Source organism: Pongo pygmaeus, chromosome X (assembly GCF_028885625.2).
Source record: "Pongo pygmaeus isolate AG05252 chromosome X, NHGRI_mPonPyg2-v2.0_pri, whole genome shotgun sequence".
NCBI classification, from domain to species: Eukaryota; Metazoa; Chordata; class Mammalia; order Primates; family Hominidae; genus Pongo; species Pongo pygmaeus.
This window is the reverse complement of record NC_072396.2, coordinates 108,278,974-108,306,802: the sequence shown is the minus strand read 5'-3', so window position 1 is coordinate 108,306,802 and position 27,829 is coordinate 108,278,974. Positions and strand designations below refer to the sequence as shown.

Below are 27,829 nucleotides of genomic sequence, written 5' to 3'. Positions count from 1 at the left end.
CAGAGCGAGGCCCTGTCTCAAAAAAAAAGAAAAACAGTTTGATCTCCCTCTCACACCAATCACCTACAACAGTTAACTGTGGGCAGCAGTTTTTTAGCCACTAATTACTGTTCACTGATAAAATGATGATAATGGTCACTACATAAACCAGCAAATCTCTAGAGCAGCACTGTCCAACCGAACTTTCTGTGATGATGGAAATGTTCCACATCTCATGCTTTTCAATATAGTAAATAGCCTGTAGCCACATGGTAGATACTGGATACTTGAAGAATTGCTAAGGAGACTAAAGAACTACATTTTAAATTTTACTTAACTTTAATTCATTTAAATAGACATATGTGGCTAGTGACTACCATAATGGATAGTACATTATGTATTGCCCATTATGGTAGTCACTAGCCACATATGGAGCTCTAGAGTACCTAAGAGAAGAAACACACACATGCACATTTCACTTAATATCTAACTCACATTTATTAAAAATTGAAGATTACAGAAAAGCATAAGATTGGCGTCATTAAACAAGCTTAATTAACTTACCTTTGACTAATAAATGAAAGTATTTAATAACACTAAAGAAATTTTGAGAATAAGTTCTATTCCAACCTTAGAAATTAAAAACAAAAGCAAAGCAGCTATTCTCCAAAGGAGAAAGCAACCACAGATCTCCCTCTAGTGGCAAAAGATAGAGTTGCTGCTGAAAAGCTGAATTGCTCCTCCATACATAGAACTGCTCAGACTTTTCTTCTATAAAATTCTAACTTAAGATTCTAAATCAATATATAAGGAAATAGAACTATTTTTTGTCAAAAAAAAATTAGACCTACTGCCCAGTAATAGCATGGATTAAAAAAATTAGACAATTTTCACTTACTATGAATGCTAATCTCTCTAGAAATCTGATCTCTCCAGAAAAAAAATTAGTTTTGCCAATGACATTTGGGTATCTGGGGCTTTCACCAAATAAAAGTTTATAAAGCCATAACCAAACTGTGAGCAACAGAAAAGGGAGCAGTTCTCCTCTGTTGGTAAATATTCTGGGATAGAGCATGAAAGGAGCTGACTCAGAAGTATAAAGTAGTAAGCAGCAGTGAGTGGGTTGTGTAACAACTCAGGGTACATCAAAAGAAATAATATAAGAGTTCTTAACCAAAACAACACTTTTCATTCTGGTATTCAGTTTCAAAAGACAGCTCTGCCACATTGCCAGTTTTAATTACAACCATACACACTCATTTAGATTTCACTATTGAACTACTTTCAAGTACAAGAAGGAACTCAAAATAGAAACGACTTATGATACAACTATTGTTATTCCCTCACAGCTTCAGGGAAAACAGGCTTTATATACACTGTAGTAAGTACAGAATGTACAGAAGACAGTTATATATACAAAAGTGCATTAATATAGTAATACATTTAGCAGTAATACAGGAAAAAAAAATCCTGGTTAACAATCTGATACATTACAGTATTTAAAACTACTTGAAGATTCTCCAAACCAGTCAACTTCCTACTTGCTTTGGTTATGATATTGCTGCTACATAACTAATCTTTGAAACGAAAAAGCAAAAACAAAAACCCACAATTTGAAATTTTTACCCATATGTGAATTGTTTTGCATATACTTGTTTACCATTAATAGCCTTTGACAATAGTCCTTAAATTCCCAACACAAAGGTTCAGAATAGATAATACTTGTTAAGTGAGAGTACTCAAATAGGAAATTAAATGGATCCACTACAGGAACAGACATTATCTGCTCCATTGCTAAAAGCCTCAGCTAGATAACCTAACCACAAATCTCAATTTCAGTCTCAGTTTAAATCCAATAGGTCAGCTACTGTTAAAAGAGCCAGCAGCTCCACAAAACAAGTCATGGCTTCAGGCCACTGTTCCTTAGAACAATTCAGAATATTAAGTGTTAACTTGTTATTTATACATATAGTCTACAACTACCTTTACATAGTCAAATGTATATGCATAATTAGAGCAAGTCTCCCCTTTTTCACCCCCATTCCTCACCACAAAAATGAACACAGATTTCCACAGGTTTTGTTGGACACAAAGATGTGACAAAGAAATGTGACAATTAAAAAAAGTACTACATATAGAATTTAGAGAAGATCAAACAAGTTTTTCTGAGTTCGGTATGAGTGTCAAATTAAAATTTAATTTGCCATTATATGTTCTAGGTTAAAACAGTAATTACCTTAATTTAAAAAATAACTAGAGGGAGAGCCAAAAAGAAATAATTTTAATGTTAAAAAAATAAGAAAATAAAATTTCAGTGAGTCAACTCAGATCTTCAGCAGTACCATGCAACTTCCTTACTCTTAATGGCCAGTTAGAAGAATTTTCAGAATTCCTTCTAAGGCTTTTGGAATAAGTAACTTATTTTCCAAAGAAATAAGACCTAAGCATTATAAGTAGTTATGTTCCAGATACTATGCTAACAAAGATGCCTAGCTTAAAATATCTCAGATAGTTTTTATTCACTTAGCATAATTTTATTTTTAAGACAAAGTTTATCTTACTTTATCAGACTTAAAATGAATCCAAAGTTACCACAGTACATATGTATACAAATACTTATTTCCTAATTAATAGTCCTTTCAGAATTAAATTTACTTCTAGTTCAGACATGTTGAATGAGTCAGTGCCCTCAACATCAACACTATTATTTGAATGCAACTAGGGATTTTCCTATTAATTGTCCCAAACTATAAACGGACTGCGAGTACCCTCCACCAATTCCAAACAAATGTTTTTCTTGAAGACAGAAGTGCTAAAAGTTCATTTGTTAAAGGAAAGAAGAGGAGTGTGTTCCAGCTATTACACAAATGAATTCAAAGAATTCCTAGAGAATCAACTTGCTACATAATCTCTGTCCTTGAAGTGCTTTTGCCGGAACCTTGAAAATTATCTTTCTAGATATTAAAAGTGATCTGGTTTGAAGAAGTATCCTGGCATACGATCTTTTTCAGAGGAAAAAAAATACATTAAGCCATATTTTAGATAACTTTCAAGGCTCTTCAATGATCTAGCTAGGCCGAAAATAAAGTTACGCAAATGAAACTTAAGATTTGAAGGTTTTTGTTTTTATACTCTATTAGCATTGATTGGTTCAATTTAATGGCTTTGCTTACTGATATCCAATTCCATGGGCATTATGCAAAACAAATTACAACATTTGGATGGTTTTTGAGTTTTGAAAAGCCTGATATTGACAAAAACTAGAGTTCACCACCTTTAAGGCACATGAGGCTATACAGAGTAAGCCACAAACAAAAAGTCTCTGCTGGAGAACCCAGAAACAAACAAGACTTCTATATTGGTTGTGTACTAATATTTCTGGCTAAAATATGAAGACATTTGCTATATTTTATAATTTTTAAAGCTCATCAGAATCTGGATACTGCTATAGTTTCCTGTAATTTTTCCTTTATGAGAGGATTTAGCACTTTTAAAAGCTAAATAAAATGAGAAGTTCACCCAATCTATAATGAGTCATTATTTGATAAGTCAGTTTCTGAGATTAATTCAGCAATATCTAATTCACTCAAGGGACAGAGGAACTGGACAAAACTGCCATAGCCTAACAAAAATGAGGTAAGTCTCATGAAAAAAAGTGTTATTTTATTCTAAGTTCTTGTTGGGAGAGAATGAACTAGCCCTTTACACCTCACTACACATTATAATACATCACCTTCCTTTAATTCAGTTGCAAAACTATAGAAAAATATTACATATGTCATTTTGTTAAATGCAAGTCTCATCCTTTAGAAAGCTGCGGTAGGAACTGAGATACTACTATAAGATCTCTAATGTTTCTGGATAAATCTGTGGGAAATGTATTATGCCCTCAGTTAATAAGGCTTATTTTCAAAGGGGAGACTTAAAATTTGCTCCTATGTCAGTTCTCTACAGATGAGAACCAATACTACAGCAAGTAAGTCTTGCCTTTTTATTAATTAATTGGTTAGTTAGGATTTGTATTTAAAAATAAATACTACTGAGTTGGATTGTTTTAAATTGAACTCAGAGATATACCATATTGAATAAATTATTACTTATTCCAAGAAAGAAATAGTTCAAACTTTGAATTATCTACACAAGACATTAAAACGGAAAAAACGTATAGCACATGAACAGAGACCAAAGAGCTTTTTATGTCTTTTTCTGCTAGTTTCTTTTTTGGGGGGACAGAGGACTATTTAATCTCCCTCTTCAATCACAAGCAAGCCCAAGTTAGTTAATTATTTTCTTTTAATCAAAGGAAATATTTTCAATCTCCTTCAACCCAACTTTATGGACTATCTCTAATTTATAGTACTATAATGACAGTTCATCTGGATTTACACAAAATTTCATGATGCACTTCTATAAACATTCAAACCTTTACAAACTTTAAAAATAAACTTTGTGGCACTTTGGTAAACTTGCTTAATAGTGACTCAAGTTAAATTGAAAGTAATAAGACTATATGATTATTGGGAGAGTAGGGGAATTGGTCTTAAATTATATCATGACCTTGTTTAGGGTTTTCTTTTACTGATGACCATTAAGTAAATAGTTTCCAAGTATTTGACAGATAAATGGTGCTCTATGGTCTCCAAAAGTGGCCTGCTTTCCTTGAAGAATAGGTAAAGACAGCAGGCAATCATTCTGTGGGATTTTGCTTTTGCTAAGAGCAGGTAGAGAATTTAGATACAGTTACTATGCTCTATTTGCTCTTCCTATACTTGGAAGGGAAAACAGTGAGGTTAAGTTGTTCCACTTCCACAGAGTATTCTGGTGTCTATCCCCAAGCTCTCTTTGGGTCCTCTAAGCTGGTTAGGAGAACCAAAGAGGGGGAGGGGGAAAGTAAGAAAGACTACTCCAATTGAAAACCATAGACACATATGTTTTATTTTAGTAAAAATTTCAAATTATGACTTTAGTAGTCTTTAAAAGGTTACAACCATATCATGGCCCTTAGCAAAGGTGCAGTGTATTAATTTTTATCCCCAGTTTCCATTCTTTAACCTTCAAGGAACGAAAATGAAATCAAAATTTTAAAACACATGATTATAAGCCTTTGTATCAACTGAGAATTAAGAATTTAAGTCATGAATCTTTTTCTTAATAAGCTACTTAACATAACGAAAAGTAAAAAAAAAAAAGTAGAAATCTTACTAACCTCTGTACTCTTAGAGTTTGAAAAATATCGATTACAGCTCTTCCTACAGAATCACGGTCACCTTCAAAATGCTATCCACAATATAAAGAAAATTATGAAAGTCAGAAAGCAGCTTGATTGTCAGTAGTATCAGTTTCCATCTTCTTTAACCCATGTGAATGTTCAAGACATGTGGTAGAAGAAAAGGAATAACGCTATTTCTAATGTTCATGATAACAAACACTCTAGGAAAACATTTAAAGAAACTCCATGATTTCACAGTTAAAATTAGAGCTCTATTAATAACCAACAAGCTAAGGTGTTTTCTATATCTCATTGCTCTGTATATTTCTAGCAATTTATAGAGAAGTTTAGCAGATCTACAAGGGTTTTCATCAGTTAATTTTCAACATTAACTAGGTCACATGCCAGAAGCTGTTATACCAAATATTTAAAAATTAGAGCTGTGCTGAAAAAAAAATGACCTACAATAAGAACTTGAGAGATATAGACTGACTTCCTGCCTGAGACAATTTTACAGCCTAAAAATTCTGAAAGCAACAGAAAAGCAGAATTGCTTATTTTGCCTAATTACTTTCACCATTTAAATATTAATCAACATAGCATCAAGTCTAAAATTCAGCCACTAGTAACATTATTTCATCAGTAGTCATCACTTAAAAAAGGATTCTGAACTTATATAAAGTCAAAAACAAAAATAAATCTAATAGGAAAAAGATAAGGGCCTGTTCTAATACCTTTGAGTCAATAATGAATGAAAACAGACAGAACTAAAACTAATGAAGGCACTATCGTAAACAGCAATCCACACCTTGCCCACCCCCCACACCTCAGAAAAGATTTCCACCAGGAATCAAGAATTATGCTATGGCCCTTTAGGAAAAGTAAACTAAGAAATTGTAACATTAAGAAGGGAACTAAATTATGATCTCTACACATGTATGTATACTGACATAATAAACTACTGTCAGTACCTTGAAATCTTCTAAACTGTGTAAGTACTAGTCTTTGAAGAAGCCCACTTCACCGCCATAAACTTTAAACAGTCAAAACGTTTACCCAAAGTAGTGGTTCTTAAACTAGACTGTGCATCAAAATAACCCAGCACTTGTTAAAAAAACAATGCTAGGCGCCTCCCTGTTGGTTTCTGATTCACTAAGTCTGGGGGCGGGGCCCACTAGTATGCATTCCTAACAACTTCTCAAGTGATGCTGAAGCTGCAGGTCTTGGGATCACCTGCCAAGAACCACTGGCTTAAATTATTAATGGTACATCAGCACAGCCCTAACCAAAATTTTGGTCAAGATGCATGTAAACCCATAAGGATGGAGTATTTTAATGCTCACAAAGAACGTTGATAAATTCACCCTTATTACATCAAAACATCAACATCTGCTTCATGGTCTTCCTCAGTCACTTTCAAGGACAGCACTTCTTCGTTAAGGAAGAGCCCACTGAGCCTCTCCTTCCGGGCCTGCCTCTGCTCCTTCAGCTGCCTCTTGCGGAAGGCCTTCTGCTGTAACTTCCGCTGCTTGGATCGCTTCTGTCAAAATAAAAATTTCTAAATCAGTTTGGTTTAGTTTTTGGCATATCCACCCCAAAATGTTTTGTGGATCAAATTCTCTATTTTCTAACTTTAAGAGCTGTTCAAATCCTTCTGTATTATGATCCTTGTTCCAATAAGTGAGCCACTGGCTTAGGCTTAAAAATGATTAAGATTCCAATTTTGTGGTATTTGACCAGTGACTCTTCTGATTAGGAAGGGTTGAGACAATCATTTTGGCTAGTGACAGATAACAAGTCACTTCAAAGACTTCTTTTTTAAATTCCATTAAGGTACATTGGTACAAATGCATAGTGAACACACAATTAATACTAGGGGACAATACTGAATACAACTGTGGAGAACATTGCCCAAATCTCTAATACTTATGATTCTCAGGTGCCTTTCATCCAAAAACACTAGCAATCTTACAATGGCAGGTAAAAAAAAATCATGCCTTTTTTGTAGTAGGTGAATACCATCTTAAAAATCCATCAGAAACTCAGTGGGTACTCCCATCCTTGTCACTGGTCAACTGATACTAGAAAGGAATGACCACATATCTACAGAAATTCCTTAGCAACTAACAAAGCTGGCTATGTTTCTGCTACTTCCCTAAGAACCAGGGAAAGAATCATTGTGTATCTTCAAGTCACCACTGGGTCACTAAAGAGATAAGATTCTCTCATCATCTTTAAACTGGCTCCAGATTCTTGCCATTCCAAGGAATCAAACTCCCCTGCTAAGCCACAGGACCATTCTAAATATACTTATACCTTCTTTTTTTTTTTTAAGTGCCTGACAATATTATACAGAACTTTCTCAACTGTGAAAAGAGTAGACAGAAATTATAGAAAGTATTAGATTTTTAAATTAGCTAAGAAGAAACATTTAAGATTAAAACATTAAGAAAACATTTAACACACACAAAAGACATACACAACATTCTTAGGAGCTAATAGACAGCAACATCAGCAACGTAGTGAGATTCGCTCAGTAGTGAGTTGCAGTCAATATTGCAATCTTGAGAATAACTCATTATTTCCACCAATTTATCTTACTTAAAACATACACAAAAATCAGGTAAGATTGAATGCAATATGGTTGTGGGTCAAAACAGCATTTCAAAGCACTCAGCCTAGAGTGCTTTGTTCAACAGCAGAGCATCCTGCTTGTTCAATTAGGACCAAAACCCACAGGCATCTAGACAGCAGGATCATTTTAACTCTTCAAGAAATTTATATGAAGGAGTACTAATGTTAATATTGAAAGGTAAAGTTTTGTAGTGATTAGACGTTTTACTTTTGAATCCCGAATCCGCTCTGCTGCACTTGCAGACAGGTTGCTGTCACTGTGTGCTCGACTCATGTTGGCACTGGAGTTTGAAGCAGAGTTTCCAACACTGGACCCACTGCTGCTTGCAGAACTGACCATGCTGGCACTGCTGCTGCTGGCGCTGGCACTGGCACCGCTCACTCCACTGGTGCTTGCACAACTAAAGTTGCTTCTCTTCCAGGCCTCTCTTGCAGGCCGTTGGCGAGGGCTATGTTCCTTGATATAGTTTCTGACCTTGGGATGCACAAACACAAACTGGTTAGTGTTGCACCTTGATGTTCTACCTTCAAAATGCTGGGGGAAAAATAATATTGTACTTAATCTAAAAGATTGTCAAAAGTGCTTCAGATGCATACGTAAGGTAGAATAGAAAGGCTAAATTTAGAAATAAGTACTAGAAAATAGACAATGTTCAAAATTCTAGAAAACATTTATAGAGCTGGATTTTAAAAGCACATAAAATATAATCAGTAAATGGAAGGCTACTCGCCTTCAGAAATTTAGGACTGTAAAAAAAATAGCACTCAAAATACAAACTAACAATAAAATAAAATAGATGAGATTGGGCATTTGTTAAAGGTCTCCACTTAAGACAATTTAAGTAAGCTGCTGATTTTATCTAACATGAGGGTTTCCTAAATCTTAGCTAGGGGCCAACGATACCTGTCTTCAAATGCAAGACATCAATTTATCATACTAATGAAAAATTTGCTGGAATGTAGAAAATTATAGTATGTCTGTTGGGAGAAATACTGAAATGAGAGAAATTTTTCATAAATGATAAATGCAAAACAAAGAAACAAATCAAAAGTAGAACATAAGAACGTAAGTATTCATTCAGCTACGTACCAGAAAAAGAACAGCAAAAATTGTATTTAGAAGATACCAGAGGCCAGGCGCAGTGACTCACGCCTGTAATCCCAGCACTTTGGGAGGCCGAGGCAGGTGGATCACGAGGTCAGGAGTTCAAGACCAGCCTAGTCAAGATGGTGAAATCCCATCTCTACTAAAAATACAAAAAATTAGCCGGGTGGGTTGGCAGGTGCCTGTAATCCCAGCTACTTGGGAGGCTGAGGCAGGAGAATCGCTTGAACCTGGGCAGTGGAGGTTGCAGTGAGCCGAGATCGCGCCACTGCACTCCAGAGTGAGACTCTGTCTCAAAAAAAAAAAAAAAGAAGAAGAAGAAGATACCAGAGTACCAGAGATGTGTATTTCAGAACAGCAGAGGGAAAATTCACTAAGTTTCACCCTAGCCTGGCTCAATTATTACTGCATAAAACTACTCAAATCCCTCAGCTCAGATGTTTATCAAAGAATAGCTCTCATTAATTAGTATTCTGATTGTCAATTAGTCTCCTGTAAACTGAGTTAGAATAAATCTATACCTTAAACTAACCACTCCGTAAGTGGTGACATTAAATTTCAAATCCTATACAACTGAAAAGCAGGTTCTAGATTCACATTGATCCCAGAAAGGTACTGGTAGGTGAGATGTACATAAAACCTCTTAAATCAATGTGCCATCATTTTTTCTAATATTACCTTTCGCAGCAGTGATTTTGGCCTTAATTATCTATGTATTTACATATGATTATTTTAGTCCACATTTTATAAGATGGTGGTATTTTTAATAGGTAAATAATCTGTATTTTCTTTCCATACCTGCTTCAGTTTTTCATCTGTGAGACAGTTAAGTTCAATAATAAACTCACTGTCTGTAGGGGAGATTTGAGCAGAAGGATCAATGATCTTAATAATATCAAGTTGCTCCCGAAGACCCATCTCAGTACTCACTTTCCGACTCAGATACTCAATATATTCCACCTATGTGATGAAAAAATTACAACAAATAAGATCATTACTGAAACTTCTGATCCTTTATTACGTCAATTATAATGTGTTTACATAGCAGAAGCACTTAAGGTTATATTTGTTCCCTGAAATACAGTTAAAGCTCAAATTCAGATTTACTAAGCAATCCACATTTCCCCAGTAGCTTTAAACAGGCAATAAACTGAGCTTTACCTAGTCTCCACATAAAAGCTTTTAATTAAGAATGTCAAGATCTTTACCTGCTCATCATTTGTCATTGCACTCCAAGGGAGTTCATCTAAATTCCGGTGCTTGTTTTTCTTTTTAGGAAGCAGGCAAGGTGAACTTGGAATACTGGGTATGACATCAGAAAGTACATCACTCCCACTGGCAATGTCACTGCCTGGTAACTTTATAAAAATAAGGAGGGTGCGGGGAAAGAAAGCAAAATTTTTTTCAGACTACATTTTAAATACTACAATATATTTTCCACATCGATTAAAAGTTAGTTTATGAGACTGATGTGCTGCTGGCTGTGCTAAGAGGGCTTCCTTTAATATAAGACTAATGGCAGCCGGGCGTGGTGGCTCATGCCTGTAATCCCAGCACTTTGGGAGGCCGAGGCAGGTGGATCACCTGAGGTCAGGAGTTCGAGACCAGCCTGGCCAACATGGTGAAACCCTGTCTCTACTAAAAATACAAAAATTAGCCGGGTGTGGTGGCGTGTGCCTGTAGCTACTCGGGACACTGAGGCAGGAGAATCGCTTGAACGTGGGAGGTGGAGGTTGCAGTGAGCCGAGATCGTGCCACTGCACTACTCCAGCCTGGGAGATGGTCAGACTCCATCTCAAAAGAAAAAAAAGAAAGAAGACTAATGGCAAATATAGAATCAGAAGACATTAATTCTGATCCATGCCTATTTTATACAAAGCAGCAACATAATTATATAAATATATATTCTTTGCATATAGTTATTCAATGAAAGATGTTTTTGAAAAGCTTAGACTTGTAATCAAGACTTATTAAAATGGTAACCGAAGAGTCAATCATCATTAAAGTTTTCAATGTATAATGAGAATATGACTAGGGCCTCCACACTGTAATGAATAAGAAGCACTGGTCTCCATCTGGGGAGACCTGAATGATGTGCCACTAACTGGCTTTTTGCCAGAGACTGTGCTAAACATACTGTCAATATAAAGATAAATACATCTTGGTCTTTGTCCTCAAGTCTGTATTAGTGACCTCAAGACAACTAAAATAAATTAAGGCCGGGCAAAGTAGCTCACGCCTGTAATCTCAGTACTTTGTGAGGCAGAGGCAGGAGGACTGCTTGAGCCCAGGAGTTCAAGACCAGCCTAGGCAAAGTGGCGAGATCCCATCTCTCTAAAAAAAAAAAAAAAAAGTTATCATGCCTGTAATTCCAGCACTTTGCAAGGCTGAGGCTGGAGGATCGCTTGGGCCCAGGAGTTCGAGAGCAGCCTGTCCAACATAACGAGACCTCAACTCTATTAAAAAAAAAAAAAAAAGAAAGGAAAAAAAATTAGTTGGGTGTGGTGGCACATGCCTGTGGTCCAAGGTGGGAACATCACTTGAACCTGGGAGGTTGAGGCTGCAATGAGACATGTTTGTGCCACTGCATACCAGCCTGGATGACAGAGTAAGACTCGGTCTCAAAAAATAAATAAATAATAAAATAATTTTAAATATGCTGTTAAAATAAAGCAAAACACTTTAAGAACCAGAAGTATTACAAGAGAAAAATTGTAGACAAAGTGAAGACAAAGGAGAAATAAAAGCAAGCCTAACATACAGAAAATCAATTTAAGACAAACAGCAAAAATACGTGCTATAATTTTATATATATTTATGTACATTTTTGCACATATGCATATACTCATGTATATGCATGGTCACCGCCATGACCAAGGTTATAAATATATCCATTACCTCCAAAAGTTAGAATGGATTTAATTTTAAATAAACATATTTAAGTCATTCATCAAAAAGGTAAAGTCTTTTCTTCTACAAGGAGCACATGACAATTTTCAAATATACTGACTTCATTTTTACAAGGTATAAAACAGTACCTTTTTGCTGTGTTTTGGTTCTATAGAGCTTGCAACTGTATCTGAACTCTGGATGATTTCTAGGCTTCTGCGGTTACCAAAAAAGCAAAGAGCTACTTTAGTCATGAAGACTATTGCGATCACATGTATTTGAACTCCTACTTTGTACACAGCAGTATAATAGGTACAGGGGATTCAAAGCAGTGTTAAGTCCCTACACAAAAACTTTACTTGGGAAAGTAATACAATAACACAGACATACAATTATACCACACAGCACATGATGAATGCTAGGTTTCAGACGACAGGTCATCAATGGAAATATCTAGCAGTGGGTTGAAGCTACAGGATTAAAGTTTGGGAGAGTTGCAATGGACTGCAGGCAGGCACTGGGGAATCAATCACAAAGAAATAAATGAAACCACAAAGATAGGAGTCAATCACTATGCAAAAGATGACTATGATGTTTAGAATGAAATTGTCTAAGAGAGAGGCCATTCTTTCTACATCCCCATAAGTAGCTACTACTCTTAAAAACCACATTTTCACTATGACAGTTATTGACAAGTCCAAGTACATAAGTGACTAACAACAATCTGTATAACTTCTTTTAAAATCTCATTAATGGCTGGGCACAGTGGCTTATGCCCGTAATCCCAGCACTTTGAGAGGCGGAGGTGGGTGGATCATCTGAGGTCAGGAGTTCGAGACCAGCCTGGCCAACATGGCAAAACTCCGTCTCTACTAAAAATACAAAAATTAGCTGGGTGTGGTGGTGTGCACCTGTAATCCCAGCTACTCAGGAGGCTGAAGTAGGAGTATCATTTGAACCTGGGAGGCGGAGGTTGCAATGAGCTGAGATCGTGCCACTGCACTCCAGCATGGGAGACAGAGCGACCATCTCAAAAAAAAAAAAACAAAAGAAAACAAAACATAAAATCTCATTAACTAACACTGCTTGAACTGTTCACCCTTGACCCTAATTGTTATCTAGGTGGTATTATGAAAGGATGATTGCTGAATACACATATGAATACCATCTCTTTTTCAGCCTTTAACTGCAAAAAAGAAAATGCTTTGCTATTTTCTCTTTGACTTCAAATCACATCAGAAATCTCCCTGTGGCCCCTAAAAAAAAAAAAAGAGATACTTCTTATCAGACAAAAGGCCTCCCCTACATCAAGTTCCTTTGATAAATGAGGTAAATGGAAGAACTCTTGAAATACCTATACTTTCAAAATATAATAAAAAAATTCACCTAAATCTTGGAGAATATCTGCTAGGCACTTAAATTTGTACCTTTACTTCTCTTTATGCATTTGTTGGGGAGGGAGGGGTGTAAAAAAGGTAATTAATGGTACCTTGGCCATTTTTTTTTCAGGGATAAGTAAAAAGATCCCAGAATTCAAATCCCAGCTCCAGTGCTCACTAGCAGTGTGAGCTTGTGTAGGTTAGTTTGTTTCTTTGAGCCTCAGAGTTAGCAGTAAAATGTGGTCAATATCATCAATCTCAAAGGACTGTTGAGTGGTTTAAATGTGGTAACATGCCTGGCACACAGGCAAACACTCAATAAAGAGATATACTTTTCTTTTTCCATCCCTTGCCATGGTTTTGGACCCTTGAAAAAGCAGCACAACCCCTCAGAGAACGTCACATGTTGCTAAAGTGCCTGGGTTAATTTCACAAGGTAGTGTTTCAGAATGATAGGGGAAAAAGGAAAAGATATTCAGGTAAGGAGAATAATTTAGTAAAGTCATAGATGGAAAAATACATAGTATGAGGTGACATATATTCTAGATATCATATCATTTAATCATATGTCAATATGATTAACACAGAAAATCAGTGCTAGGGATTTGAAAGCTCAACAGAAGAACCAGAAAGTGTCATATGATACGCAGAAGTAGGCCGATAACATTTTCTAAGAAGTAACTTGATGAAACTGGTCTTTAGGGAAGATCAGCTAAAAAGCACTATGGGGACAAAATAGAGTGAGGAAAGATTGGAATTAGATAGGAAGCTCTTGTAATCTAGGCGTGGATGAAAATAAGCAAAAATGGAAAGAAAAATGGGGATAGGAAAAAATGTAACATGAAAATTTACAAAGCCGAGCGCAGTGGCTCACACCTGTAATCCCAGCACTCTGGGAGGCCGAGGTGGACAGATCACGAGGTCAGGAGTTCGAGACCAGTCTGGCCAATATGGTGAAACTCTGTCTCTATTAAAAATACAAAAATTAGCCAGGTGTGGTGGCATGTGCCTGTAGTCCAAGCTACTCGGGAGGCTGAGGCAGGAGCATCGCTTGAACCCAGGAGGCAGAGGTTGCAGTGAGCCAAGATCGCACCACTACACTCCAGCGTGGATGACAGAGTAAGATTACATCTCAAAAAAAAGAAAAAAGAAAAAAAGAAAAAAGAAAAAAAAATTACAAAGCGGTTTGATAACTGAATAGATAAGGTAATAAAGAGTCTCATGTTGAGACCAGAAAAAAACTGGTGACATTTCAGGTCATACAACTCACCCAGAGTGATACACTTAAAGACCTCAATTTTCATAGCAAGGTAACTGAAAGGATGTTAAAGATCTTCTAGTCCAACATCCTCATTTTACATATATGAAAAAAATGATGTCTGGGGAGGGTCATACAACTAGTGGCAGAATCCAAAGTAGGACACCAATCTAATGCTTTCAACTATGCTAAACAGTTTTGCCTGTCTGGTAAGTTTGTAATAAGAGAGGAATGCAATTTGGGATATAAAGAGTTTGTAGTGATAATGGGAGAAGCAAGCACAAGTGTCCTTTGGACAGACAATAGTAATTTTTCACTAAGTTGTAAGACATGTCACTAAGCAGAGTCTATTTATTTCCGTGGAAACACTGTAATTGGAAGTTGCAACACTGCATCAAGGACTCAGCATCAAATAATGGGTTAGTATTAAATATTAAGGTCATCTAAGTGGAAATGTCAAGTAGTCAATTGGAGATACGGGATTAGACTAGCGGTTGTACAGGAGAATTGTATGGGCTCCTATATATTTATTAGACCAGCAATTTTCCATTTTATAACTGATACTATATTTCAGAATAAATACTTCATAACTCTCAGCCCATATTTTTCATGGGCAATATTTGGCATATTTATATTATGATCAGTAATTGTGAAACATAGGGAGACTTAAATCTCTGCCATATTTTCTGCAGAATGCAGCAGAATTTTATGAGTAAGCTCATTTCTGTAACAGCTGATATGTAATTTCAGATTGCACCTCTAGGTTTCAAGTGTGACAGCTGATTACTCACTGTTTAAATTTTCTAAGCTTTCCTGCTCAACAACAGAAATAATTTCTCAGACTCCAAAACTAGTCAAACATATCCTCAATAACAAAACGACTGAAAGCAAAGAAAATTATCAGCAAAGCAAAATGCAAAGATGCTAATTCATTCTAAGGTTAAAATCTCATCTTATTAAGTAGTGAGCATTTTTCTTCCCAGAGAATCCATAAATCATTTATATTTACTTTAGTAGTAACTAAAGCATCTGTTAAGAAGAAAGATTTAAACAGACGTAGTTTTTAATCATAACAGAAGTAATACACATTTTTTAACTGTAGTAAATGATTTTTAATCCATATTAATCCTAACATATAATTTGTAATTATATTCTTGGATAATTTACTGCTCATGATTACAAAATCTCACAAATACAAGACAGCACTTTAAATCTTTCAGCATATTTAAATAGCAGATATCCATGGTAATAGAGTATCCATACACCAATTTCACAAGTGGGAAAACACATTACTAAGGCAGGTCTGATTTTTGTTCTGACATCATAGTCACTCATGTACATTAATGGTGAATGGCTGGGGATGGTTTTCCACTCTAACTACTCATAACATGAGTGAAGAAGCCAGCAATTAAAATTTAAAAATGCCTGCCACCTTGCAACATTATGGATGATAACTCTAAATAAATCACATAAAATAAGCAGAAGAAATATTTCTTAGAATTATCAGGACTCCCATCTGATTCATGCTTTACTAAGAATCCTTGTAGTCTGATTTTAAACACAAAGTCTGCACTGAGAAAAAAAAAAAAGAGAGAGACACTGGCTGAGCATAGTGGCTCATACCTGTATTCCCACCACTTTGGGAGGTCAAAGTGGAAGGATCGCTTGAGCCCAGGAATTCAAGACCTGCCTGGGCACCAAAGTGAGACCCCGTCTCTACAAAAAAATTAAAAAAAAAAAAAATAGCTGGTTGTTGTGGTGCCCACCTGTGGTCCCAGCTACTAAGGAGGCTGAGGCAGGAGGACTGCTTGAACCCAGGAGGTCAATTCTGCAGTGACCCATTTTTGCATCACTGCACTCCAGCCTGGGTGACAGAGCCAGGCCTTGTCTCAAAAAAATAAAAAAGAAATATTCATTATGAATATCATGAAAAAGTTTATATCTTAAATGAGAAAATCTTATTAAAAAATTTTAACCAGAAGAGGAAACACTTCCTACTTCCTTATGAGAGGCCAGTATTACCTGGATACCAAAGCTAGACAAAGACACAACTGAGAAAGAAAACTGCAGACCAATATCCCTTATGAATATAGATGCAAAATTCCTTAACAAAATACTAACAAACCACATCGAGAAGCAGACTGAACCTCTCCCCTAGGATTAGGAAAAAGACAAGGATGCTCACTTTCACCACTTCTATTCACCGCTGTACAGGAGATATAGCTACGGGAATTAAGCAAGAATTAAAAGGCATCCAGATTAGGAAAAAAGAAGGAAAACTATCTCTAGTCACAGATGACATGATCTTAAATATAGAAAATGATAAATAATCCACACATGGGAAAAAATTATTAAATCTAACAGATGATTTCAGCAAAGTTGGCAGGATACAAAATCAATATACAAACACCAATTGTATTTCTATATATACACTAGCAATGAACAATCTGAAAATAAAATTAAGAAAACAATACCATTTATAACAGCATCAAAAAGAATACAATATTTAGGAATAAATTCAACCAAGAGAGTGTAAGACTTAGACATTGAAAACTACAAAACATCATTGAAATAAAGAAGCCCTAAATAAATAAGATATTCCATCTCATATTAATGAATTGGAATATTTAATATTGTTAAGATGGCAATACTCCCCAAAGTAATCTACAGATTCAATGTGATCTCTACCAAAATTCCAACTACCCTTCTTTGAAAAATGGGCAACCTGATTCTAAAATTCATATGGAATTGCAAGGACCCCAAATAGCTCTGTTGCCCAGACTAGGGTGCAATGCTCATTGCACCAGACTAGGGTGCAATGGCGCAATCTCAGCTCACTGTAACCTCCACCTTCAGGGTTCAAGCCATCTTCCAACCTCAGCCTCCTGAGTAGCTGAGACCACAGGTGCACACCACCACGCCTGGTAAATTTTTGCATTTTTTTAAAGACACGGGGTTTTGCCTTGTTGCCCAGGCTGGTTTCGAACTCCTGGGCTCAAGCTATCTACCCACTTCGGCTTATCAAAGTGCTGGGATTACAGATGTGAGCCTAAACAATCTCTATAATGAACAACAAAGTGGGAGAACTAACACATCTCAATTTCAAAACTTACTGAAAAGCTATAATAAATAAAACAGTGTGGTACTAGCGTAAGGACAGACACATACATCAATGGAATATAATTTAGAGTCTAAAAATAAACCCACACATCTATGATTAATTCATTTTCGAAAGGGTGCCAAGATGATTCAATGAGGAAAGAATAATATTTTCAACAAATGGTGCTGGGACAACTGGATACCTACATGCAAAATAATAAATTTGTGAGCCAGGTGCAGTGGTGCATGCCTGTAGTCCCAGATACTTAGGAGGATGAGGTGAGAGGATTGCTTGAGCCCAAAAATTCGAGACCAGCATGGACAGACAACATAGCGAGACTCCGTTCTTAAAAAAGGAAAGAATGCGCCTGTAATCCTAGCACTTTGGGAGGCCGAGGCAGGCGGATCACATGAGGTCAGGAGTTCAAGACCAGCCTGGCCAACATGGTGAAACCCCGTCTCTACTAACAATACAAAAATTAGCCGGGCTTGGTGGTGGGCGCCTGTAATCCCAGCTACTCAGGAGGCTGAGGAAGGAGAATGGCATGAGCCCAGGGGGCGGAGGGTGCAGTGAGCTGAGATTGCATCACTGCACTCCAGCCTGGGCAACTGAGCTGAGCGGGACTCTGTCTCAAAACAAACAAACAGAAAACAAAAAAAGAAAGAATGAATCTGGACTCCCATCTTACACATCATATACAAAAAGTAACTCAAAATGGTCAAAGACCTACATGTAAGAACGAAAACTCTAAAAGTCTGGGAAGGAAACAGGTGAAAATCTTCCTCATCTTGGATTACACAGTGGTTTTTAAAATATGACATCATAAGTACAGCAAAAAAAAAGATAAATTAGACTTCATCAAAATTAAAAACTTTGGTGTCAAAGGACACTATCAAGTGAACAAATACTAACAAGCAAAAAGACAACCTGCAGAATAAAAACATTTTTGCAAATCATATATCTGATAAGGGTCTAGTAGCCAGAATATAGAAAGAACTCTTACAACGCAACCATAAAAAGTAAAATAACACAATTTTAAAAGCGGCAAGGTATTTGAATAGATATTTCGCCAAAGAGGACACACAAATGGCCAATAAGCACATGAAAAGATGCTCAAAACCATAATGAAATACCAATTTATACCCAGTAGGATGGCTACAAACAAAAAGACAACGCCAAGTATGGACAAGGATGTGGTGAAATGGGAACTTTCATACGCTGCTGGTGGAAAAGTAAAATGGTGTAGTCACTCTGGAAAACATGTTGGCAGTTCCTCAAAAAGTTAAATATTGAGTGATCATATGATCCAGCAATTCCACTCTTTGGGTTATATCAAAGAGAATTAAAAATATAAATCCACATAGAAACTTGAACCTGAATGTTCACAGCAGTATTATTTATAACAGCCAAAAAGTAGAAACAACCCAAAAGTTCATCAGGTAATGAATGGATGAACAAAATGTGGTACTGTACATCTACACAATGGAATATTACCCATAGAAAGGAATGAAGTACTGTTACATGGTACAACATGGATGAACCTTGAAAACATTATTCCAAATGAAAGAAGCCAGACACAAAAGGCCACATATTCATCCATTTATACGAAATATCCACAAAAGCAAAACCATAGAGAAATTAGATTAGTAGCTGCCAGGTGATAAGGGGGAGGGGAGAATTGGAACTATGTGCTAATGGGTATAGGATTTCTTTTGGGGGTGGCAGAAATGCCCTGGAATTAGATAGCGGTGATGGCTGAACAACTGTGAGTATATTAATAACTACTGAATTATACATTTCAAAATGATGAAAATGGTGAATTTCATCTTAAATTTTTAAAAAGTTTAAAAATTGTTTAATCCAAATGATATGAAAAACAAAAATGGAAGGGTTGTGAATTACTTTTTTCTTAAAAAAATCTCATCTTTTCAGTGTAGCATCGTTTATAACAACGAAAAACTGAAACCAACCAAAATAGCCATAATTAGGAAATGGATTAAATAAATTATGATCCAGTTATGGAAAAGAATGAGATGTGTTAGCTGAAAAAAAGCATAGGGCCAAACAGTGGACGAAGTATAATCCCATGTGTTTTTAACAGTATGCAAACATACTTATATCTGCATAAGCTCCTAACAGTGGTAACCATAGTAGAGTGGGACTTGGAGACTTTTTTAAATTTGATGCCATTCTGTATTATTTGAAAGCTGTTTGAAATTATAATATTCAATCCCTCTTTTGGAATAAAACTTCAAGTATTCAGATGGCTTTCAAACGTAGCAGACATTCGAGTTTATCTAGCGAATAAAATCTTTGCTGTAGGCAGGGAAAACGTCTTTAAATGTTTTATTGTTTTTACAATCAGAATATGGATGTTGTAATAACACAATCTAAATTTTCTGACAAACTGCACTTATTATAAGGCAGGATTTTCAAACAATTTACCACAAAGCCATTTTACATGGTATATATGCCACAAGAAAAAAGTGTCAGGCAAAAAAACATGTCTACATACAAACAGAATACAAAATGAGAAATTATATATTTCTGATGACAGAACCAAAAAGCATGTATTTATGGTAATAACAGTTTATGATATTAGATACATAATGTGATTGATATTTGTCCTATAAGGACACAAAAGCTATTTATTATAGGGTGGGAAGCATAACTTTGCTTGGATTCATGCACAGAAAGGTACTGATAATATATAATAATGGTAATATTACGCAAGTATTAAATAACATAAAAATCTACAAAAGGATATCTATAGCATCAAAAAGGTACATTAGCAAAAATAAAGATATCCCATCCAATTCTTCACCTTAAAACATGTCAGAGAATCTCCAGGACTGGATAAACATTAGAGAAATTTACTTTGAATTAGAGATGAAAATATCAAAGGAAAAGTTTATACTTTTACTTCGGTAGTAATGATGTCAAGAAAAGGACAAAAAAACTTACCTGCCATTCAAACTCGCTATCTGACCAATCCCAGTAAGTGCTAATAGAAGAAGAGACATCACTGCAGACACTCCCCTCAGGAAATAAATCAAAAGAAGTGAAGTCCTGATCATCTAACAGGGAATAGCAATCATCTTGATCTCCAACAGACACAGATGAAAACAGCTCCTCACTGCCTTCTGAGCTGGCAACACTTGTTCCACAAGAAGTTAGGTTCCACCTTCAAAAACACAACACAAAAGAAATCAAGAGAACTACAGAATCCACACAATTTTAAGATATAATTAACAGGACATATTTATAACATTTATAAGGAATGTGAGGTTTTTTGTATTTTTAAAAGAGCCCTTACCTTTTAATGAAATATACTAAAATATTTATGAATGATACATGTCTAGGATTTGCCTCAAAATAAGGCAGGGGTTGGGGAGTGGATAGAGGTACAGATGAAGCATGATGCCATATACGAATAAATGTTGAAGCTGGGTGACAGGAACATGGGGTCCATCACACTTTTCTCTCTACTTTTGTAGCTGTCTGAAAATTTTTGTAGTACACTATTTTAAAAGAAAGTAGTGTTTAAATTAGGACTAAAGTAAAATCTTCATCCATAAACAAAGCATACAGCATAGTGGTTATGAGTAAGCTCTGGAATCAGACAGTTCAAATTCTTGCTCTGTCACTTCCTAGCTAATTGATTTTAAGCAAATAACACTCTCTCCAAGTCTGTGTCCCAATGGAGGTATTGTGATGATCACATGAGAATGCATACACAGCACTTGTAGCACACATTAAAAAGTGCCCAATATATGACAGCTATTATTATTGTTAAAGGAAGAGTGGGGCCATTGCAGGGCAGAGAAAAGCACTAACAAGCATCTACACAGGTAGATGTTCAAGAAGTATTTGTTATATTTAAGTAACTTTTTCATATTAATGCTGTACAGGCTCATTGCAAAGATGTTGGAAAGATGTTGGAATAAAATGATCAATAATTCCATTATCCAGCAATAACTAATCTATAATATTTTGGTAGTTTATTTTTATGTGCATACATATTTTTTACAGAATCAGCAACCATTCTGTGTACATATATTTTAGTATATTGCTTTTTTTACTTAACATTAATATGCTAAACATTTTCCTAAGTATATTACTTGAAAACATTTTAATGCCTATATAATATTCCATTGACTAAATGTGTAATTTATTTAACTTTATTCCCCCAATAATACACACGCTGTTTCTAATTTTTTAATATTAGAAATAATATTGAGATGAGCCTTGTTTATAATTATTTATCAAATATATTATCTCAGGATACAGTTGCTTGAAAGGTAAGTACTGAGTCAAAGAATATCAACATTTCTAATTTAGTCAACACCTTTCTGAAAGGCTGCATCGATTTATACTCCCCACGGCAGTATATAAAAGTGCTCATTTCATCACAATCTTAACAGCACTAAAATTGCTAAAAATTTTTTTTTACCTATCTTATAGGACAGAAACTTCTTGTTTTTTTGAGACAGGGACTCACTTTCGTCATTGAGGCTGGAGTACAGCGGCACAAACACAGCTCACTGCAGCCTCAAACTCCCAGGCTCAAGCGATTCTCCCATGTCAGCCTCCCAAGTAGCTGGGACCACAGGTGCAACACGCCCACTTAATTTTTGTATTTTTTGTAGAGATGGGGTTTTGCCATGTTGCCCAGGCTCGTCTCAAACTCCTGAGCTCAAGCCATCCGTCCGCCCCAGGCTCCCAAAGCGCTGGAATTACAGGCGTGAGCCACTGCACCGGCACAGAAACATTTTTATATCAAGTTTTATTTATTTAATTACCAGCAAGATCAAATTTTAAAATATTTATTAGCTATTTCGCTATGGTGTTTTCCTATGTGTTAATATTTTCATTACTAATTTTGTAAGAGTTCTTTATGCATTAAGGATATTAACATTTTGTCTACAGTATTTATTGCAGGGTTTTTTGGTTGGATCTTTTTTTGGTCTTGAAATCTATCAATCTGTTTTCTTTTGTAAATTTCCACTAGTTTTATACTATTAATAAGATAATCTTCATTGCTTTGCCAGTAGCATAGATAATTAATCCTTAAGATAATCATTTAGTATTTCCAGCACTAACAAGCTCCTGAAGTAACGACTTCCTTATGAAAAGTCTGTTACTTATCTATTATTAGGTCGTGTCTCATCCTTCATTAAATCTACTGTTTCTTAAATTACACACTTCATTTTTTTTAACTTCCTCCATTTTGTATGGCTAATCTTTTAGAAGTTCTTGATTTACATACAAAATTTGGACAACCTGAAAAACTTTATGGTACCTTTTCTTTCGAAGGTAGACCATTTTAAAACACTGACACACACACACACAATTATAAGTCAGTAAATAGAAAGCAGATGTCAATAAATTTTTATATAGTAAAAAAAATAAAATTCATCTAAGAATCCTAGAATATCTTGTAATATTACTTTCATCACATGTTTGCTAGGTGAACAGTATCCTCATTTTAGAAAAATTTTTAATTAACCAAATTATCCCAGGTCTTGCAATAAAAGTTATGAAGAGGAATCATACCCTGGTTTCAGACCAGTCTGGGTAACAAAGCAAGGCACTATCTCTATAAAAAGTTAAAAAATGTGCTGAGCAAGGTGGTGCATGTCTGTATTCCCAGCTACTCTCGGGAGGCTGAAGCAGGAGGATCCCTGGAGCCCAGGAGTCCGTGGTTATAGCAAGCTGATCCTGCCACTGTACTCCAATCTGAGCGACACAGCGAGGCCTTATCTCAAAACAAAACAAAAATACATTCTGGACACAGTAAGCCCTATCTACATTATGTCCTGAGCAAACTATTTTTCTCTTGTGTCTTCAAATTACATGTGATTTTTTTCCCTTTATTCATTCACTCATTCAACAAACATTTAGTCAGTATCTTCTATGTATCAAGTACTATGTTCAGTGCTAGGAATAACTGTTAGATAATTGTTTTTAATTAGAATTTCTTTTTAGTTTGTAAAAATTCTGTAGAAATGTGTTTCTCTCCATGAGTAATAATGACATTCCTTAAAAAAAAAAAGATGCCATATTTAGTAATCTAACCATTAGATCACTGCCAAAGGAGTCAGGAATTTGCTTCATTTTGTGCTCTTACCTTTGGTCAAAGTCAGTGTGTTTCTCAGTTTTTCAGATTTGTAATCATCACAAGGTTCTGAATGTTCTTAGAAGTCTTTGTCTTTTGTTTTTAATTATCAGCAGCAAGTAAACTGGGCTCATAATTGAACAAATCATTCATAAAATAGAATAATAGTATTTTTTACTAGTAAAGATTGTAACATTTTTTATATCTTCATTTCTTTTTTTTTTTTTTTTTTGAGTCAGGGTCTCGCTCTGTCAACCAGGCTGGAATGCAGTGGTGCAACCATGGCTCACTGCAGGCTTGACCTCCTGGGCTTGATTCATCCTCTCACCTCAGCCTTCCCAGCAGCTGGGACTACAGGCACATACCACCACGCCTGGCTAATTTTCGCTTTTTTTTTTTTTTTTTTGGTAGAGAAAGGGTTTCATCCTGTTGTCCGGGCTGGTTTCAAATGCCTGGGCTCAAGCAATCCTCCCACCTTGGTCTTCCAAAGCGCTGGGATTACAGGTGTGAACCAATGCACCTGACAAAATTTTTATATCTTCTAATATGCGAATTTTTAAAATCATAATTTTAAGGCAATATAGATAAAAACAAAGTAGGAAGTACTTTCATCCATTGCTAGTGACAGTCTAAGTTGACATAATCTTTCTTAAAAGCAATTTGGCAGTCCTATGTACATCTAGACGTTTAAAAAGGTTCATTCATTTGGAATCAGAAATTCCCCTTCCAGGATTGTGTTCCCTTCCCCAAACAGAAATTTGGAAAAAAGATGTGTGTACAAATATGTCCAAACAATACTATTTGTAATAGTCCAAAAGGGAAAACAAATGCCCCTAAAATATGAGGATTAAATGATATATCTGAATAGTATTTTTATAATCACTAAAAATCATATTTTCAGATTATTCAAAAGGAAAACACCCAACAATATAGGAGCAAATATGCAGGTCACAAACTGATCCTGATGTTTAAAAATTATATATGTACATAGAAACATTAAAAGAAACATCAAAATGTTGATAGTTGTTACCTTTGGGGAAAAGGATCATGAGTGGTCTATAGTTTTTTATATGCCCTCAGTTTTCTATAATAAGTTTTTAAATAAAAATTTAAGTGTGATTCTTTCAGACTGTTCTGTCAGTTTCAAACTTGTAATGAATGTCCATTGTGTGCTCAGCACTAAACTATTCAAATTTACAAGCCCTTACATTTTATTCCACTAAGAGAAAGTTACCTAACACTTCGATTCTAGCTATAATCATAATATTACTCTCAAAGGAGACTTTCTCCAAAATCTTGAAAGATGTTGAAAAGAATTCCAGTGAAACACGGTGTTTAACTCAATAACTAGGCTTGCTGCCCAAATTTTAATTAAAAAAAAAATAAAGCCAAGAACATTTCTCTGCAAGGTGTTTCAGCAAGAATATACAGACTAAGGACTTTCAATGGTATTTTCGTAAACAGCCATTTAAACGTTAAAATTAAGAAAAGCATGTGCATCATGTACACATTCCTCTGCACCCCCTTTTCTCTCAGGTGGACCTGACTGCCACTTCTGAAGATAAGAATCCAGCCAATGAGCACTGTTGAATAAAGTTCTGTCAAGTTGATGAAGGTCATTTGAAGTCTATGCTATATATTCATTCTTAGGGGACAGTGCCCCATCAGTACTTGTATTTACCACTGACTCTCCGCCAGAATCCCCATATAGCCAACCTGACTTCTGCTACTATTCTGGAGTCCAACAGGCCACCAAGGTTCCAAGTTAGAGAATATACAACCCCTTCTTCTACCCACTTAAGTTCCCTACTTTCCTCCTAGCTACCTCAATTGTGTTGGGTTCATTACCCATCTTTCCTGCCCTCTTCATTGCCTTGGAAGTAAAAAACACTCTATGTCATTTCTAAGGCTAATGATCCCATTTGGACTTCTGAGTTCATCATCTCTATCTCTCATCCCACCTTCTTTTATATTTTCAATTTCTCCCTTTCCTGTGGCCTGCTTCTAAGGAGCTAACATCTCTATTCTTGGAAAAGAAAAACTAAACGAAGTTAAAAAAAAAAAAAAAAAAGAAAAGAAAAAAAGAAACCTTTACTTCCCTCTCAAATTCTCACATCTCCCCTTCTCCTTTCTTTCCCTGCCAAATTTACTGAAAAGCTTCCACTCTCTCAACCTTTGTAACCTGTAGTTCCTGTAGTCCCACTTCTATCACGTCACGGACTTCTACTGATTACTCCCAAATCTGTATTCCTAACTTGGATATTTCTCCAAATCCTAACCCCCCATTTTCAACTTGTCTCAGCAAGTCCCCAAACCAAATTCCTCTAACATGGTTCTCTCACCTGCAACCCACAGCTCTTCTGCACCTCTAATTCTGTATCTAGATAGGAAAACTATGGGTGTTACCAAAGGCACACAATAGTCTTTAGGTTTTTCTGGTTAATGGTGATTGAAAACGGAGCTCTAAAATCACATAACTGAGTAAAAGATTTATTTAGTTTGGAAGTGCTAAGAGAAAACCCCCATTTACATCAGAAAATCACTGCCCCCAAAACCAAAGAAAATGTCTTAAACACTACATATGTTCCACACTGACATTTCACATTTTTAAAAAATTCATTCACTTTTTTGGCTTATTGAAATTTATTCTATTTTCCTAAAATTCTAGATCAATCCATTTAGGTCTTAAGGTATGAATGCTTAGGAAACTGGCTGTGTCCATGTAATGTATTTTCTACTGAACCTAGACCAGTGACATACCAACCTACATCACAAATGACTTTAATTTGAATACTGGGCCGGGCGCGGTGGCTCACACCTGTAATCCCAGCACTTTGGGAGGCCAACGTGGGTGGACCACCTGAGGTCTGGAGTTCAAGATCAGCCTGGCCAACATGGTGAAACCCTGTCTCTACTGAAAATATAAAAATTAGCCAGGCATAGTGGTACACGCCTATAGTCCCAGCTACTCGGAAGGCTGAGGCAGGAGAATCGCTTGAATCCAGGAGGCGGAGGTTGCCCTAAGCCAAGATTGTGCAACTGCACTCTAGCCTGGGTGACAGAGCAGGAATCTGTCTTTAAAGAAAAAAAAAATCTGAATATTGCATCTATTCAACCTCAGGAACTGTTAGTGCTGTGACTGTCTTTGTTAATGAAAATTGCAAATATAGCCCAGAATCCAGTAAATGAGTAGGCACAAAATTGTCATAATCATAAGGTCCTTATCAAGTGCATTATTTTTAAAATCTCCACATTTTTTTTATCAGATACCAAGAAGGAAGCAAAATAAAGGTTAAGTGAAATATCTACCAATTAACAAGCTTCCTACTTCCAATGAAAATTTGTTTTACAATGACTAAACCCAAGGCAGAATTTCAGCACTCAACTATTTGAAATCTGATTTTTGGGTTGTTGCCTGAATTGACAAATGATGTGATGTGAAGGAAAAAAGTGACACATACAACTCCAAAATAAAAGAACTCCCTAAACTTTGCCCGATATATGATTTAGCTGTGTGCTTCTCCCTGAAAAGAAATGGCTGGAAGCCTATGGTCCTCTCAAGCACCATCTTGAGGAGGGGTAAGAAAGCAGAACATTCCAGAAGGATAATACATTTAAAAGGCAAGGTAGCCTAGGACAGAAACATCATGTGCTGTGAATATTGCTAATTTTGCTTCCCCTACTCTCTGCTGAAAAGGATACAGAGCATTAGAACCCCTGCCACCATGCCAAGCCTTATGAAAAGTAGGGTAGGAGAGGGAAGTTGAAAAAAAAAAAGCAAGCAGTAACTAGGAAAAATGCTTGACTTGGAAAAACTGGGGCTTGCAAAGAACCTCCTTCTCCCCTCCTCACTGCCCCACTGAAAAACAGTCCTGACCTCACCACAGTCTTTAAGGGAAAGAAAACACAGGGAAAAAACGGGGAAGGGGAGGAGGAGGAGGAGGAACAGAACAAGTTGTAAGAAACATATTATTCTCATAACTTCACTTCCCATCACCTCCACCCAGTTTTGGCAGTACTTACCCACAGCCTCTGCCCTCACTCCCTTGCCCTCATCATCACAGCAGGATCATTCTGAAATCATTTAACTTTCCTGGGTATGTGACTTGCTCCAAGGCTGCAAAACTTCAATGCCAAATATGTACAAAGGTATTCTTT

The 27,829-nt window shown here is 36.1% G+C and overlaps 1 protein-coding gene across 2 annotated transcripts in view; it reads right to left on the bottom strand.

Moving 5' to 3' along the window:
• Window positions 1-452: 452 nt before the first annotated feature.
• Window positions 453-27,829, bottom strand: part of FAM199X (family with sequence similarity 199, X-linked) — a 29,474-nt gene continuing 2,097 nt past the window's right edge. The window contains exons 2-6 of one of the 2 annotated variants that reach the window (XM_054471592.2): window positions 20,518-20,737; window positions 10,136-10,285; window positions 9,726-9,887; window positions 8,031-8,297; window positions 453-6,728 (exon numbers count right to left, since the gene is read on the bottom strand). In XM_054471592.2, the coding sequence (XP_054327567.1) occupies window positions 6,558-6,728; window positions 8,031-8,297; window positions 9,726-9,887; window positions 10,136-10,285; window positions 20,518-20,737 (970 nt within the window). In that variant the 3' untranslated portion in view covers window positions 453-6,557. The remainder of the gene's footprint in view (window positions 6,729-8,030; window positions 8,298-9,725; window positions 9,888-10,135; window positions 10,286-20,517; window positions 20,738-27,829) is intronic. The other variant, XM_054471593.2, reaches the window with a different exon arrangement.